The following is a 14,061-nucleotide window of genomic DNA, read 5'->3' on the forward strand; positions in this document are numbered from 1 at the left end:
CATCAAAACGTAACACTTCGATAAATATTACTTTTTAAAAAAAAATTATAAGGTAAAGTTGAATTTCGTTTTTTTTTTATTTAGGCCCCCCCCCCCTTTTATAAGGCGGGGGGGGGGGAATTTCGGTTTTTTTAAAAAAGGGTGGCGGGAAATCACGTGATCGGATTATGTAATGCCAGGTTGACGTCAGTTCATCCCACCCGACCGATTGACGTCAACTCGACACTCCTCCCCCGAATGACGTCAGTTCATCACTCCACCCCCCCCCCCTCCCCCATGACGTCAGTTCTTTCCGGCTGCCATTTACCGGCACAGTGAGCACGGCGGCAGACGGCGGTTGGACGGAGTTGCAGCTGGCGGTTCTCTCAGACGGTTCTTCAGATCAGGTGAGGAGATACGGCCATTAGAATTTAACCCTATTCCTTTTAACCCCCTTCCTCCTTCCTCATTTACCTGAGGAAGGAGGAAGCCTCCGAAAGCTTGTGAAGTTAAAATAAAATTGCTGGACTATAACTTGGTGTTGTAAAATTGTTTACCATTCCTTTCCAGCCACCATCCTGGGCAGGTTTCGTTGGCAACGAGTTGTATTTGGGAGATAATTGTTCCCCCTCCCCGCCGCCTGTGGCCCCTTCTCCTCCTCTCAAACCCCCCCCCCCCCCATTCATTCTCGGGCTGTGGGAGTCGCTGGCGAGGCCGGCATTTGTTGCCCCTTGAGAAGGTGGTGGTGGACCGATGGTGTCAGCCGTGCTGCAGTGAGTGGGCAGCACTCTTCCCCTCTCAGATCAGATGGTCTTGGGTTCAAGTCCCACTCCAGCAAATCCAGGCTAACACTCCCCGGTGCAGTACTGAGGGAGCGCTGCACGGTCGGAGGTGCCGTCTTTCAGATGAGGCGTTAAACCAAGGGATCCTGTCTGCCGTCTGGGGTGGACGGAAAAGATCCCATGGCACTATTTGGAAAAAGAGCAGCGGTGTTATCCCTGGTGTCCTGGCTGATATTTATCCCTCAACCAACATCACTTATGATGTGGAGATGCCGGTGATGGACTGGGGTTGACAATTGTAAACAATTTTACAACACCAAGTTATAGTCCAGCAATTTTATTTTAAATTCACAAGCTTTTGGAGGCTTCTTGTGAAGGAGGAAGCCTCCGAAAGCTTGTGAATTTAAAATAAAATTGCTGGACTATAACTTGGTGTTGTAAAATTGTTTACAAACATCACTTAAAACAGATTATGATCACATTGCTGTGAGACTTGGCTGCTGTGCTTCCTACCTTCCAAAACTTGAAAAATTGGCTGTAAAGTGCTTTGAGATGACATGAGGTTGTGAAAGGTGCTATATAAATAGTTTGTTCTTTTCTGCTTGATCTGCTGCAGTCCATGTGGTGAAGGTACTTCCACAGTGCTGTTGGGTGGGGAGTTCCAGGATTTTGACTCAGCAAGGAAGGAATGGTTGATATAAATCCAAGTCAGGATGGTGTGTGAGTTGGAGGGGAACTTAGAGGTGATGGTGTTTCTGTGCACCTGTTGCCCTTGTCCTAGCTGGTGGAGGTTGTGGGTTTGGGAGGTGCTGTTGAAGAAGCTGTGATGTGTTGCTGCAGTGCATCTTGTAGATTGGATAGACTGGAACCGCAGTGTGCCGGTGGTGGAGGAGGTAGATGTTTAATGTGGTGGATGGGCTGCTGATCAAGCGGACTGCTTTGTCCTGGATGGTGTTGAGCTGCTTGGGTTTTGCAACTGCACCCATCCAAAGCAGAGAGTATTGCATCACATGCCTGACTTGTGCCTTGTAGATCGTGGAGAGGCTTTGGGGAGTCAGTCACTCCTCCTAATGCATTGTCAGCCTGGGATGTCCCCTTAATCTGCATTAGTGCTGCTTCTTCAGAAGTTTTATTTTATACATTGGTTTAGGCAAAATTAAATCCAATATTTTTTTGATCTCACTGCTAAAAGAGTAATGTCTGTGGGTTTGCAATCTCGATCAGACTCTTAATCAATAGATGCTGTCAGCTTTATAACCCATGTGTCACCTTGTTATGGCATTTGTGATTTGAGGGTGTTCATTAAATGGATTTTAAATAAACATAAGGAAACCTGGGCTTTATAAATAGAGTACAAAAGCAAAGAGGTTATGTTGAACCTTTATAAAACACTGGTTTGGCCACAACTGGAGTGTTGTCCAGTTCTGGGCATTGCACTTTAGGAAAGATGTGAAGGCCTTGGAGAGGGTGCAGAAAAGATTTATAGAATGGCTCCAGGATGAGGGGCTTCACATTACGTAGATAGACTGGAGAAGCTGGGGTTGTACTCAGTTGAGATTTAATAAGTGTTCAAAATCATGAATGGTTTAGATAAAGTAAATAAAGAGAAACAGTTCCCATTGGCAGAAGGGTCGAGAACATGGAACACCGATTTAAGGCGTTTGGCAAAAGAACGAAAGGCAACATGAAGAAAAACTTCTATGCAGCGAGTAGTTATGATCTGGAATGCACTAGTTGAAAGGGTGATGGAAGCAGGGTCAATCGTGTCTTTCAAAAAGGAATTGGATAAATACTTGAAGGGGAAAAAATTTGCAGGGCTACAGGGAAAGAGCGGGGGATTGGGACTAACTGGATTGCTCTTACAAGAGCCAGCATGGGCTCGTATGGCTTCCTTCTCTGCTGTAACCATTCAATGATTGCCTTCAATCCCACCATAGAATCAACCAGTCACTTTATTCCTTTCCCCTTCCCCTTTGTTGGTTGTGTACAAACTTGAGGCAAAAAATGTTTTCAGATGAGCTGATGGTTTCTAAGAGTTGCAATTACAGGTTTGTTTAGTGTCTGTCCTGGAAGAAGTTATTGATAACAAGTAAACTGCAACTTTAAAAAAAAATCACTTTCCTCATTGAATTTTCTGGTGCATGCTTCACAGTTATCTTGTGATGGTTTACTGTCTTCAAGACTAGTTACAGATGGTTTTTGTGAGATCAGAAGGGAGTTCCCTATATAAATACATTAACTAGCTTTATTGACTTTTCCTGTCATGGAAATAAAATAGGGTGTGAGCTGGAATGGTGATGAGTTATACTTAAGGAAATACATGAAGGTCCCATAATTGGTTTGTAGTACTGTATGTTAAAAATTCTGATTGGATGATGTGGCGAGTTAGTCTATGGGTGAGATGTAGTGTCTGCTACGTTCTGGAACTTTGAAAGAGTGTTTTGTTCACGTGCTTGTGGTGACAGTCCTTTTGTTACATTGCAGTAGTCAGGGAGAGAGCCTGTGCTAGCAGTATTAGTGATGAACATTCAGCATTTAATAGATTGTAAACATCAGATTGCAATCTGTCCCCAACTTCCCCTCCCCCCACCATATCTGCAAACTGCTTTTGTGTATTTGTGTTTTTATTGATTATAGCATTCAATGCTTTTTATTTTCAGTACAAGAAAATAAACCTTTTTTGGTAAGAGGCAAAAGGGCCATAGAGGCCAGAAATTACTGTTGATGACAATAGCATAGCATACAAATGCCTAACATGTTTGACTTTCCTCTGTGTGCTATCATAATGGAGGACATTAACTTCATTATTTTAAATGGGTTAACCCTGTTGTAAATATATTAAAAAAGAATATAGTTGTTTGATCAGAAGTGAGGTTGATTTGTAAGGTCCAGATCAATGATCTTGCTTTGCTAGTACCAAACTGTTGGTGCTGGGATATACAGATATATAGTAAATACATAAATAAAGTAGCTAATTTGACTGCTTATCTTGTTTATAGACTAGAGATGCAGTTTGAGATAATGTGACTACTACCAATATACTGGCATATGATCAATACACAGCCCCTTTATTAAAAATGAAGTTTAGTTTTTTATTTAAGATAAATGTGATATTTTAGGACTCGATCACTTTCGCAAAAAGGATTTGGAAGTGAGTTATGTTTGTGTTACTTTATAAAAAAAAAATGAAATAGCATTTTTTATTGAAACTGCAGCTCTTGAAGATGTGAATTAAAGCTAGATGAGCCAGTTTCTGTAATTGCTCAGCGTCTACTTCAGACAGACAGTGAGAATCAAGTGATTCATTAAGCCACAGTGCTCCTTATTCATTATGAAACCCACAGCCCAAAAAGAGAGGAGTAGCAGCTTGTTTTACTGACAGGCCTACTGGTGAATCACTGAACGGGGATGAAATCAGAGGGACAGATTTCCTGCTTGCTGGAAACATGGAGGAAGGGACCAGGGATATGGGGGCAGTCACAGCTAAGTCTGGGGAGGCAGCCTGGCCTCGCGAGGGAATACCTGCTCATCTCAAGCTCCGAACCAGTCAGAATAGTTTGTATTCTCTTGCAATTTATAGAAGTGAGTAGAGTATATTGCCAGTCTGCAGTAGGGGCAGCCATTCACTGCAACTGGGGTTTTTACATAAGTGTTTCTTATTTGCATTTGAAGTGTTTATTTTATTTTCAATATGCTGATTATAAAAATGTGGGACAAACTGTCTATTTATAAAGTTCAGTTTGTAATAGCCTGTTTGTGCAGAATTCTCCTGAGTTACAAAACTCTCACTAATGTTCCACAAATTAACACCTCCTGCTAACCTTGTACTGTATGTGTATGTGTGTTTTTATACCTGTATTTGTCATTTTTGGGCTGGAAACTTTTTATTCCTCGTGGTTAACCATGGCATCCAGAAAGTGTATTAAAGCAGTTAAATAGATATTACCTTAGTTGTGGAAACATAGGAACATTAGTAGGCCATTCAGCCCCTTGAGCCTGTACCACCATTCAATTAGATCATGGCCTCAACTTCATCTACTTGCCTTAGTTCCATATCCCTTAATACCCTTACCTAATGAAAATCCCTCAATCTCAGTCTTAAATTCTACTGACCAACATCCACAGCCTTTTGAGGAAGTGAGTTCCAGATTTCCACTACCCTTTATGTGAATAAGTGCTTCCTGATTTCATTCCTAAATTACCCTTTTATCATTAAGGACCTTGATTAAATCACCCCTCAACCTTTCTAAACTCAAGCGAATACAAGTCAAATTTGTACAACTTATCCTCATAATTTAATCCTTTAAGCCCAGTTATTCTGGTGAATCTGTGCTAGACCTCTTCCAAGGCCAGAATATCTTTCCTGAGGTTTGGTGCTCAAAACTGAATGCAGTCCTCCAGATGGGATCTGATCAAGGTTCTGTTCAACTGAAGTATCTCTTCCTCAATTTTGAATTCCAGCCCACTTGAGATAAAGAGCAACGTTCCATTAGCCTCTTTGATTACTTTTTGTACCTGTGCACTAGCTTTTAGTGATTTGTGTACATGGACACCCAAATCCTCCCCTGCTCCTAATGTCTCAGCATTAAGAAAATATTCCAACCTTTCCCAGATCTAAAGTGGATAGCCCCACATTGAACGCCATCTGTGCTGCTTTTGTTCACTCACTTAGTCTGTCTGTGTCTCTTTGTAACTTCCACCTCCCATCCACACAACTTACTGTGCCTACTAACTTTTATACACGGACGCGCGCGCGCACATTTATTCCTGGGGAACACCACTTGTCATGTTCCGCCAATCAGAATGAACCGCTTAGCCCTCCGTCTCCTACCCAATTACCAACCCATATCTCAAGGTTACCTCCAATTTCATGCGTTTTTTTATTTTTTTACTAATAATCTCTTGTGCAGAATCTTATCAAATGCCTTCCCCACATAGACACTTCCCTATCCACCATGCAAGTGACCTCCTTAAAACATTGAACTACATTTAGTCAGATATGACCTACCCGTCACAAATCCATGCTGACTGATCAGCTGATACTTGTCCAAGTCCTTAGTCACTCTGTCCCTGATAGATTCCAATAACTTCCCCACAATTAATGTTAAGCTGACAGGTCTGTAGTTATTTGGTTTCTCTCTCCTTTCCTTCTTAAATAATGGAGTGACATTTGCAATTTTCCAATCCACAGGCACAATTCCTGAATCTAGAGCTTTGCAAAATTACAATTTTACCATGACGACCTGTAAAACTATGTGTGTTTAGTATCAACACCCTTAAGTGGTGTATGAAAATAGCCCTGAGGCCATTGTGTCATGGGGCCACTTAAAACAGCAGTGGTGCATGTCTTACTGCTCTGAGATGGCACACGCACTCAACTGTGCATTCACTTTCTAAGAGCATATAATTTGTGGAGAGGTCAAATCTCAAGGCAGAATTAGTATTAGGAAAAACGAGATCCCAATTACCTGAAGCGTTTCTCTTTCCCCCCCCCCCCCGCCCCCCCCCCCCAAACCCGATTTTTCTGTGACGTAAGGTAAGTGACCTACTTCATTGGCATCTTTCAGTGATAGAGTTGACCACCAGGAGACAAATGGGTGATGAGCTGCTTCTTCCTCCCTCCCTCCCTCCCTCCCTCAATGTGAAGTATTATCTGTGGCTCAGTGAGTAGCACTCACCAGAGTCAGAAGGTTGTGGGTTCAAGTCCTCCTCCAGAGACTTCAGCACAAAATCTGGGCTGACGCTCCAGTGTGAGGGAGTGCTACGCTATCTAAGGTGCCGTCTTTTAGATGAGACATTAAACCTAAGTCCTCTCTGCCTTCTCAGGTAAACGATCACCTCGCCAATATTTATCTCTCAACTAACATCATTAAAACTGATTATCTTGTCCTTATCACATTGCTGTTTGTGGAACCTTGCTGTGTGCAAATTGGCTGCCTAGTTTCCTACATTACAACATTAACTACGCTTCAAAAGTACTTTATTGGCTGTGAAATGCTTTTGGAATGTCCTATTTACATAGCACCATCATGAAAGGCGCTATATAAATGTAAGTTCGTTCTTTTCCTTTGAAGTGACATTTGGCCTCCACTCAGCCCCATACTATAGTGACGTGGCTTTAAGGTCCCCAACGTATTGGAATAGGAATTGAAGATGCATCCTGTTGCTCAAAAATATCTTTCTCACACCTAGCAGAGTAAGAATTTATTTAATTCTAAGAAAAACTCAATACTATTTCTGCTTTTGAGGTTGAGGTTAGTCAGCCTCTTGACTTTTTTTGTCAAATTTAACTGGCAACTCTCCACCTTGGTTTCTATTTTCCAGTTTTTGTTCACTGATGTAGCAGCTAGCAATTTTGTCATGTCATTGTGAGTAGCTAATGAGACTTTCCTGTAAACCAAACCCAGGGGCTGAAGCAATCTGCTGCGAATGACTCATAAGACTGTACATCATGTGGTTTATGGAAATGGTTTGCAAGTAATTCTAGCTTGGATTACCTATCTATGCAAATCACTTGCAGGTGATGAAATCAAATCCAAATTGAGCTTATTCATTCGCTTCAGGAAGTTATAGTCCTTCCTTGAAATGTTTTTTTTTGCAGGAAGAGAGAAGAAAGGAGAGTGTCAGAGCTTTGGCTGAGGAGTGCAGGTTTCAGTTTTCATAGGTGGGAAGGTGATTGACCAAATATGTAATGCCTCCCTTTTTCTGCTTCATGAAAATGTGACTCTTGCTAATTTAAGGGTAGCTTTTGTGTGTTCGTAGCTATTACTTTGCTGACGTTCATGCAATATGGTAGCAACACCCACAAGACTGACTTTTAACTGGATCACTTAACTGTAATCTTCATTTTTGCAGCCATCATGTCTTCGAGCAGCGTGAGCCTGGTTCCTGTGCTTACCCCAGAAGATGACCAAACCTCAAAGCTTATTCGAAAATCAAAGGAGTCCCCATTTGTTCCTGTTGGTAAGTTACTGTAGACATGCATGAACAGTTACTTGACCATAGTAAAGACGAAATGCATGATGGATATTTGACCAATGTTAACTCCTTGGCTCCCATAATGGGGTAGCTACCACACACACACACACACACACACACACACACACACACACACACACACACAATTACGGTGGCTGTCCAGGTGCTCGGTACTGTCCACCCCCCCCCACCGAGCAGATACGGGTATTGCTGACTATAAAATATAATGCGAATACAGTTGCGTGAGGCCATGTGGCCTTGAGACTGACTTCAGCCCTACTGATAAGCCAGCTTTAGAATTTAAGGAGGGTAGTGTTCTCAGGCCTACGTGCCAAATCAGGAATGAGCTATGGATGTCCAGAGGAGGCAGGCTCACTACTTGATTGACCAACTACCTGAACCAATAGAGAGTGTACATGTACGCCCATATTCTATGACAGGTGGGCATTGCTAATTACACTGTATAAATGTGAACTGTGTCCTTTGTTCAGTGAAGAGGTTATTCTGACCGTTGTTCAGAATACAGCTTCCCTTGTACACAAGTCAATTAAAGTAAAACTTTTCCCTTTGTGATACTGGTCTGAGTGTGTTAGTGCATTGGTATAGTGTTAAGTTTTCGACATTGCTTTCTATATCTCTTTACCATCATCCCCATTTCACCAAAGGCTGTACGGGTGGGGTGGAGGGGGGGTGATTTGCAGGGCTATGGGGAAAGAGCAGGGGCATGGGACTAACTGGATAGCTCTTTCAAAGGGCAGGCATGATGGGCTGAATGGCCTCCTTCTGTGCTGTATCATTCTATGATAAATCCTTGTATTCCAAGTGACTGAGCAAAAAATTAAATGCTATGAATAGAGATAAGACAGCAGCAGGGAGCTGAGACCAAGTACGTAAATATTTTTCTTTAGCTTCAGATTGGTGGCATTGTGGACAGTGAAGAAGGTTATCTAGGATTGCAACGGGATCTTGATAAATTGGGCCAGTGGGCCGATGAATGGCAGATGGAGTTTAATTTAGATAAATGTGAGGTGATGCATTTTGGGAGATCGAATCGGGCCAGGACCTACTCCGTTAATGGTAGGGCGTTGGGGAGAGTTATAGAACAAAGAGATCTAGGAGTACAGGTTCATAGCTCCTTGAAAGTGGAGTCACAGGTGGATAGGGTGGTGAAGAAGGCATTCAGCTTGCTTGGTTTCATTGGTCAGAACATTGAATACAGGAGTTGGGATGTCTTGTTGAAGTTGTACAAGACATTAGTTAGGCCACACTTGGAATACTGTGTACAGTTCTGGTCACCCTATTATAGAAAGGATATTATTAAACTAGAAAGAGTGCAGAAAAGATTTACTAGGATGCTGCCGGGACTTGATGGTTTGACTTAGAGGGAGAGGTTAGATAGACTGGGACTTTTTTCCCTGGAGAGTAGGAGGTTTAGGGGTGATCTTATAGAAGTCTATAAAATAATGAGGGGCATAGATAAGGTAGATAGTCAAAATCTTTTCCCAAAGGTAGGGGAGTCTATAACAAGGGGGCATAGATTTAAGGTGAGAGGGGAGAGATACAAAAGGGTCCAGAGGGGCAATTTTTTCACTCAAAGGGTGGTGAGTGTCTGGAACGAGCTGCCAGAGGCAGTAGTAGAGGCGGGTACAATTTTGTCTTTTAAAAAGCATTTGGACAGTTACATGGGTAAGATGGGTATAGAGGGATATGGGCCAAGTGCAGGGAATTGGGACTAGCTTAGTGGTATAAACTGGGCGACATGGACATGTTGGGCCGAAGGGCCTGTTTCCATGTTGTAAACTTCTATGATTCTCTTCTATTCTAGAATTCTGCGGCAATTCAGTTGGATATAATTTGCTTTTAAAGCCTTGAAAGAAAAGTGTCTCACGCCAGACTTTCTCCTTTCTCCGTCCCCTCTGGGATAAAGTGCTGTAAAGAAAGAAAGACTTGCATTTATGTAATGCCTTTCATGACCTCAGGACATCCATTGGCTGTAAAGCGCTTTGGACTTACAGCCAGTGTAGTCACTGTTGTAATGTAAGAAACACAGCAGCCAATTTGCGCACAGCAAGGACCCATAATCAGCAGAGATAACGACCAGGTAATCTGTTTTTAGTCGTGTTGGTTGAGGGAATTGCTGCAGATTATGAAGTATAGGTTTTTAAATCTGGCCTTTCCTCATCTTTCTCCTTGTTCCCCTCCCTTCCACAGCCATGTTTGAAGTTCTGACATCTTGCCTCTGAGGCAGGAGGCTGTGGATTCCAATCCCATCCCCAGAGACATGAGCACAAACCTAGGCTGACATCTCAGTGCAGTATTGAGGGAGTGCTGCATTGTCGGAGGTGAAATCTTTTGGATGAGACGTTAAACCGAGTCCCCCCATCTGCCTACTCTGGTGGATATAAGAAATCCCATGGCACTGTTTGAAGAGGAGCTGGGGAGTTCTGTGTCCTGGTCAACATTTATCCTTGATCAACTTTTTAAAACAAAAACAGACACACATTATTTGGTCATTTATCTCTGCTATTTGTGAGTCCTTGCTGTGTGCAATTTGGCTGCTGCGTTTTCCCACGTTACAATAGTGACTACATTTCAAAAATAACTCATCAACTGACTGTGAAGTACTTTGAGACGTCCTGAGGATGTGAAAGGCACTGCCTAAATGCTTGTTTTCCTTTTATCCTAGCTCATTATTGAAGCTACTCTGTTTGCAGTGATTTTACAAAGTACGTTGAATGTGCTAGGAACTGCCCACATACCTTCCTTTGGTATCTATATAAGGGGGAAAGCATATAATGGATTATTTAAACTTTCAGCAAATTGTGGCACACGGCAACCGGTTAACAGTGGAAACTTATTCAAATTTAATCAGGTTGGAGTGACACTTTACAGAGTAAGCAATACAATGTGAAAGCATTACAGGAACTGGCTTCCGTAGTTTCATGATTGTCTAAGAATATGATTTTGGCTATATTCTGAATAAAATGGCTATATTCTGAATAAAATAACAATATTCCTTTTTTGTGTTCTAGGGATTGCTGGGTTTGCATCTGTGGTAGCCTATGGACTCTACAAACTGAAGACAAGAGGGAACACAAAAATGTCTGTGCATCTTATCCATATGCGCGTGGCAGCCCAAGGATGTGTAGTGGGAGCCATGACTATAGGTAATCTATTACCTCCAATATTTAAGATCTCTAAGTGCAACACGTTTATAATGAGCAATGTCACAAAATCATGATTGTGCCTTTGCTGCGTAAATATCCAACTCCAGTTATGCAAGTAACTCCAGCTCTCATCTTTTCCAACGTTGTACTCTCCTGAAGGTGCAGACTGATGGCTGGGTTTTGGTTCTACAGGCACTGGCCATTCTTCTGTATCTGATCCTAGACTGTAGCAGGTTATTTGAGTGGGGAAAGGAAATGCTGACCCTCAAAGCCGAGTTTTCATGCATTTTCCACTCTAGCCCACCCCTTGTTCTCAACCTAGGCGAATTGTGCGCCTACCACCATCCCATCTTGGATCTGCTAACAGATTGGGCTTATCTCTGCTTTAAAACACTCTTAAGGATTTGCATTGTCCATTTTATTTCAGAATATTTCTGTACTTGTCACTTGTTAATTATTCTGTGTCTTTGAGTAAAAGCATGAATTGGGAAAGTAGGTGTAGTTTAATATTTTAGATTACATTTTTTTGGAGCTCTAAATATATAAAGTTCATTTCTCAATGGTGTAGAAATTAAAAACGGAAGCAGGCCATTCAGCCCAACCAGTCCATGTTGATGTTCAGTCTCCAAGTCAACAGTAGTCCTGATCCTATGTATCCTGTTTTTGTATTCCTTTATTTCCCCCCCCCCCCCCCCAACCTTTTCCATCAACCACCTATATAAACCTATTCTTAAGTGTTAAAATGGTCCCTGTTTCAATTACTAATTCTGATAGTGCATTCCATGGCCTTATAGCCCTCTTAAAATTGTGTGTTGTATAACTTAGTTAAGGATAACTTGATGAGATTGAGAGCTGATGAATGTTGACATATGTGTTTTAATATTGCAGGAGTTCTCTACTCGATGTACAAAGAATATATTGTGAAGCCCAGGGAACAGAAAAGTGCTGTGCTTCACAAATGAATCTGCTGTTCTCCAAGAATTTTAAATTTTAGACTTTTGGGTGTACCTCATATTGAGGTGATCAGGATTTTTCCTTTCACCTTATACAAGTACTCTTTGGATATTTAAATCTTAGTTTAGACTTGAATCATTTTCAGATATTATGTTCACCTTTACTTAACTGGCTACAAATGTAAGTAATTTTGCCTGAAAGGACTTAATGCTGCAGGGTGCAGAAAATCACAATTTTATCATTTACCCATATTTACAAACAAAACAGACTTTTTTTAATGTATTGTCCCCTTTGCATAGTTGTATTTTACTAGCCTTTAGTAAAGAAGAACTGATTGATTAATTCCACATTAGGGAGATGTAACTGGAACATCTTTGTAGACCCTAGAGTGCTTCAAGACCGTTTGTCATATTGGTTTGTTTGGAGGGTTTTGGCTGGGTAGGTAGACTTATTCCCACCATTGAGTGAGATTTTTTAAGTATCATTAAGATAGAATGATGTATCCAAGACCACTTTTGGACTACAGTATTGTATAATTTATATTTTTTTCCTTGTACTGTTAAGAGTTTGTGAATATTTTAAAGCAGCAGTGCCCTGGTATTGCAAGGTTATTTTTGTAATGCCCAGGCAGGGGAACAGTAAGCTGTTGATATTTCGCAATACAAATTGAAGGTACTCCATTTCGCATTGTGTTGAAATCTTTTAATTTTAAAGTGTGCTGCTTATTCATGTTGCTGAATTGTGCTCTTGTCCTGTTACATGACCAGAACTCCTGAATGCACAACGGTTGTGTTGGTGGTCCTTCTAGTACAGTTTCTTCACAGGCAGTCATCAGCTTCTTCTATCCAGATATTGCTTTAAATTGGAACAACTGGGGGATTGCGATTATCAGTTAGTCACGGGTTTTTCTCCAAGATCTTCTGCAACTTATTAGGTTTTAAGCATCATTAGCTTCATAAAGTATTTGAAGTAGAATAGATTTTTATGCTACATAATTTTCTTGAAATTGCAAATTCCATATCTCAACATTTGTAAAGCTGCAGAAAATGCTGGAAATACCCAGGTTGAGTGTATTAGCATCTGTCAGTACAAGACTGATTAACATTTTGGGAGTAGACAGTTTGTCACAATGTTTAAGACACCTTCTAAAATCTGTTGTGACAACTTAAACTGTACACAAACTTTTGCACATACCTGGGAAAAGTTACCATTTCCAACTCGTTTACAGGTGAATTTTTAAAAAGGGCACTTTGAAGCACTTCGGCTCTGAATTCCAGACGGTTGAAGAGGCATTATTTCCTCACTTTATTCATTTTTATTCACATTATTGGAAGATGCTAGTCTCCAGCACATTCTGGATTCTGCAGCTTTTTTAATTCTAATGTTCACTTTAAATTGCACAAAACACGTGTTTTGAATTGGAAATAATACCAGAAAACAATAGAAATGCACAGCAGGCAGGACTTTTATTTCTACATTGAAGCGGGGCTTTGATGGGTTTAAAGAAGTAACTTTGTACCTAGGCTTTAACCTTAATGGTGGTAAATTTTAAGTGTAACTAGATTAGATTGGATTTCTAAAAACTTGGAAAATGTTAGTGTTTGTGAAAGTGAGACTGATTAGAGGTTAATTTAAACATCAGGTAGTCTTTTGTTTTTCAGTAAAATAACTATTAAACCAGTGAGTCTCACACTTCAAATGAGAAGCTTGATAGGTCTACTTAAATATGTCAAAGCATTATTGCAGTGGGCATTCTGTTCATACAGGTTCCAGTGGGACTCGGCTACATCTTTTAACAATATAATTTAAAGAGTAAACCTCAAGACGAGTTGCAGTCTCAAATTGCAATAAGCATCTTGTACTATATTTTAAATGCCTGAATTGAGGCTGTATTTTGCTTAAACTGATATATTTATGCATTATATTTGTATCCCCCTATTCTGCTGGACCTAATAATACAAAATGCAATAAAAGTGGCTTTTGCTGTTCTTCTGTGATTTTTTTTAAATAAAGACTTATCAATGTAAGAGCCAAGCAGGCCTGGGAATTGAAGAGGCTTGGTTGGTAGTAATCTGCAACAAATTCCAGCTCTGGTCTAACTTGAGTATGTAATCCAGGCTCATACTCCAGTACAGTAACCAAGATTAAATGTGTTTATATACTGTCTTTCATGTTCTCATGACATCCCAACATATTACACG

General features: G+C 40.9%; 1 protein-coding gene across 1 annotated transcript; it reads left to right on the forward strand.

The window, feature by feature from the left end:
* Nucleotides 1–278: 278 nt before the first annotated feature.
* Nucleotides 279–13,848, forward strand: LOC137299414 (HIG1 domain family member 1A, mitochondrial-like). The gene is made up of 4 exons (XM_067968138.1): nucleotides 279–386; nucleotides 7,617–7,724; nucleotides 10,772–10,906; nucleotides 11,795–13,848. The coding sequence occupies exons 2-4, from the start codon at nucleotides 7,622–7,624 to the stop codon at nucleotides 11,866–11,868; spliced, it is 312 nt and encodes a 103-aa protein (XP_067824239.1). The 5' UTR covers nucleotides 279–386; nucleotides 7,617–7,621; the 3' UTR covers nucleotides 11,869–13,848.
* Nucleotides 13,849–14,061: the final 213 nt, after the last annotated feature.

The sequence above is a fragment of the Heptranchias perlo genome, chromosome 2 (genome assembly GCF_035084215.1).
Source record: "Heptranchias perlo isolate sHepPer1 chromosome 2, sHepPer1.hap1, whole genome shotgun sequence".
NCBI lineage: Eukaryota > Metazoa > Chordata > Chondrichthyes > Hexanchiformes > Hexanchidae > Heptranchias > Heptranchias perlo.

Bases quoted from the DNA above. Each gene is read 5' to 3' on its own strand.
- LOC137299414 (XM_067968138.1), top strand. From the start codon at position 7,622: ATGTCTTCGAGCAGCGTGAGCCTGGTTCCTGTGCTTACCCCAGAAGAT. The intron at 7,725-10,771 runs GTAAGTTACTGT...TTTGTGTTCTAG, and splicing joins GTCCCCATTTGTTCCTGTTG to GGATTGCTGGGTTTGCATCT. The intron at 10,907-11,794 runs GTAATCTATTAC...TTAATATTGCAG, and splicing joins AGTGGGAGCCATGACTATAG to GAGTTCTCTACTCGATGTAC.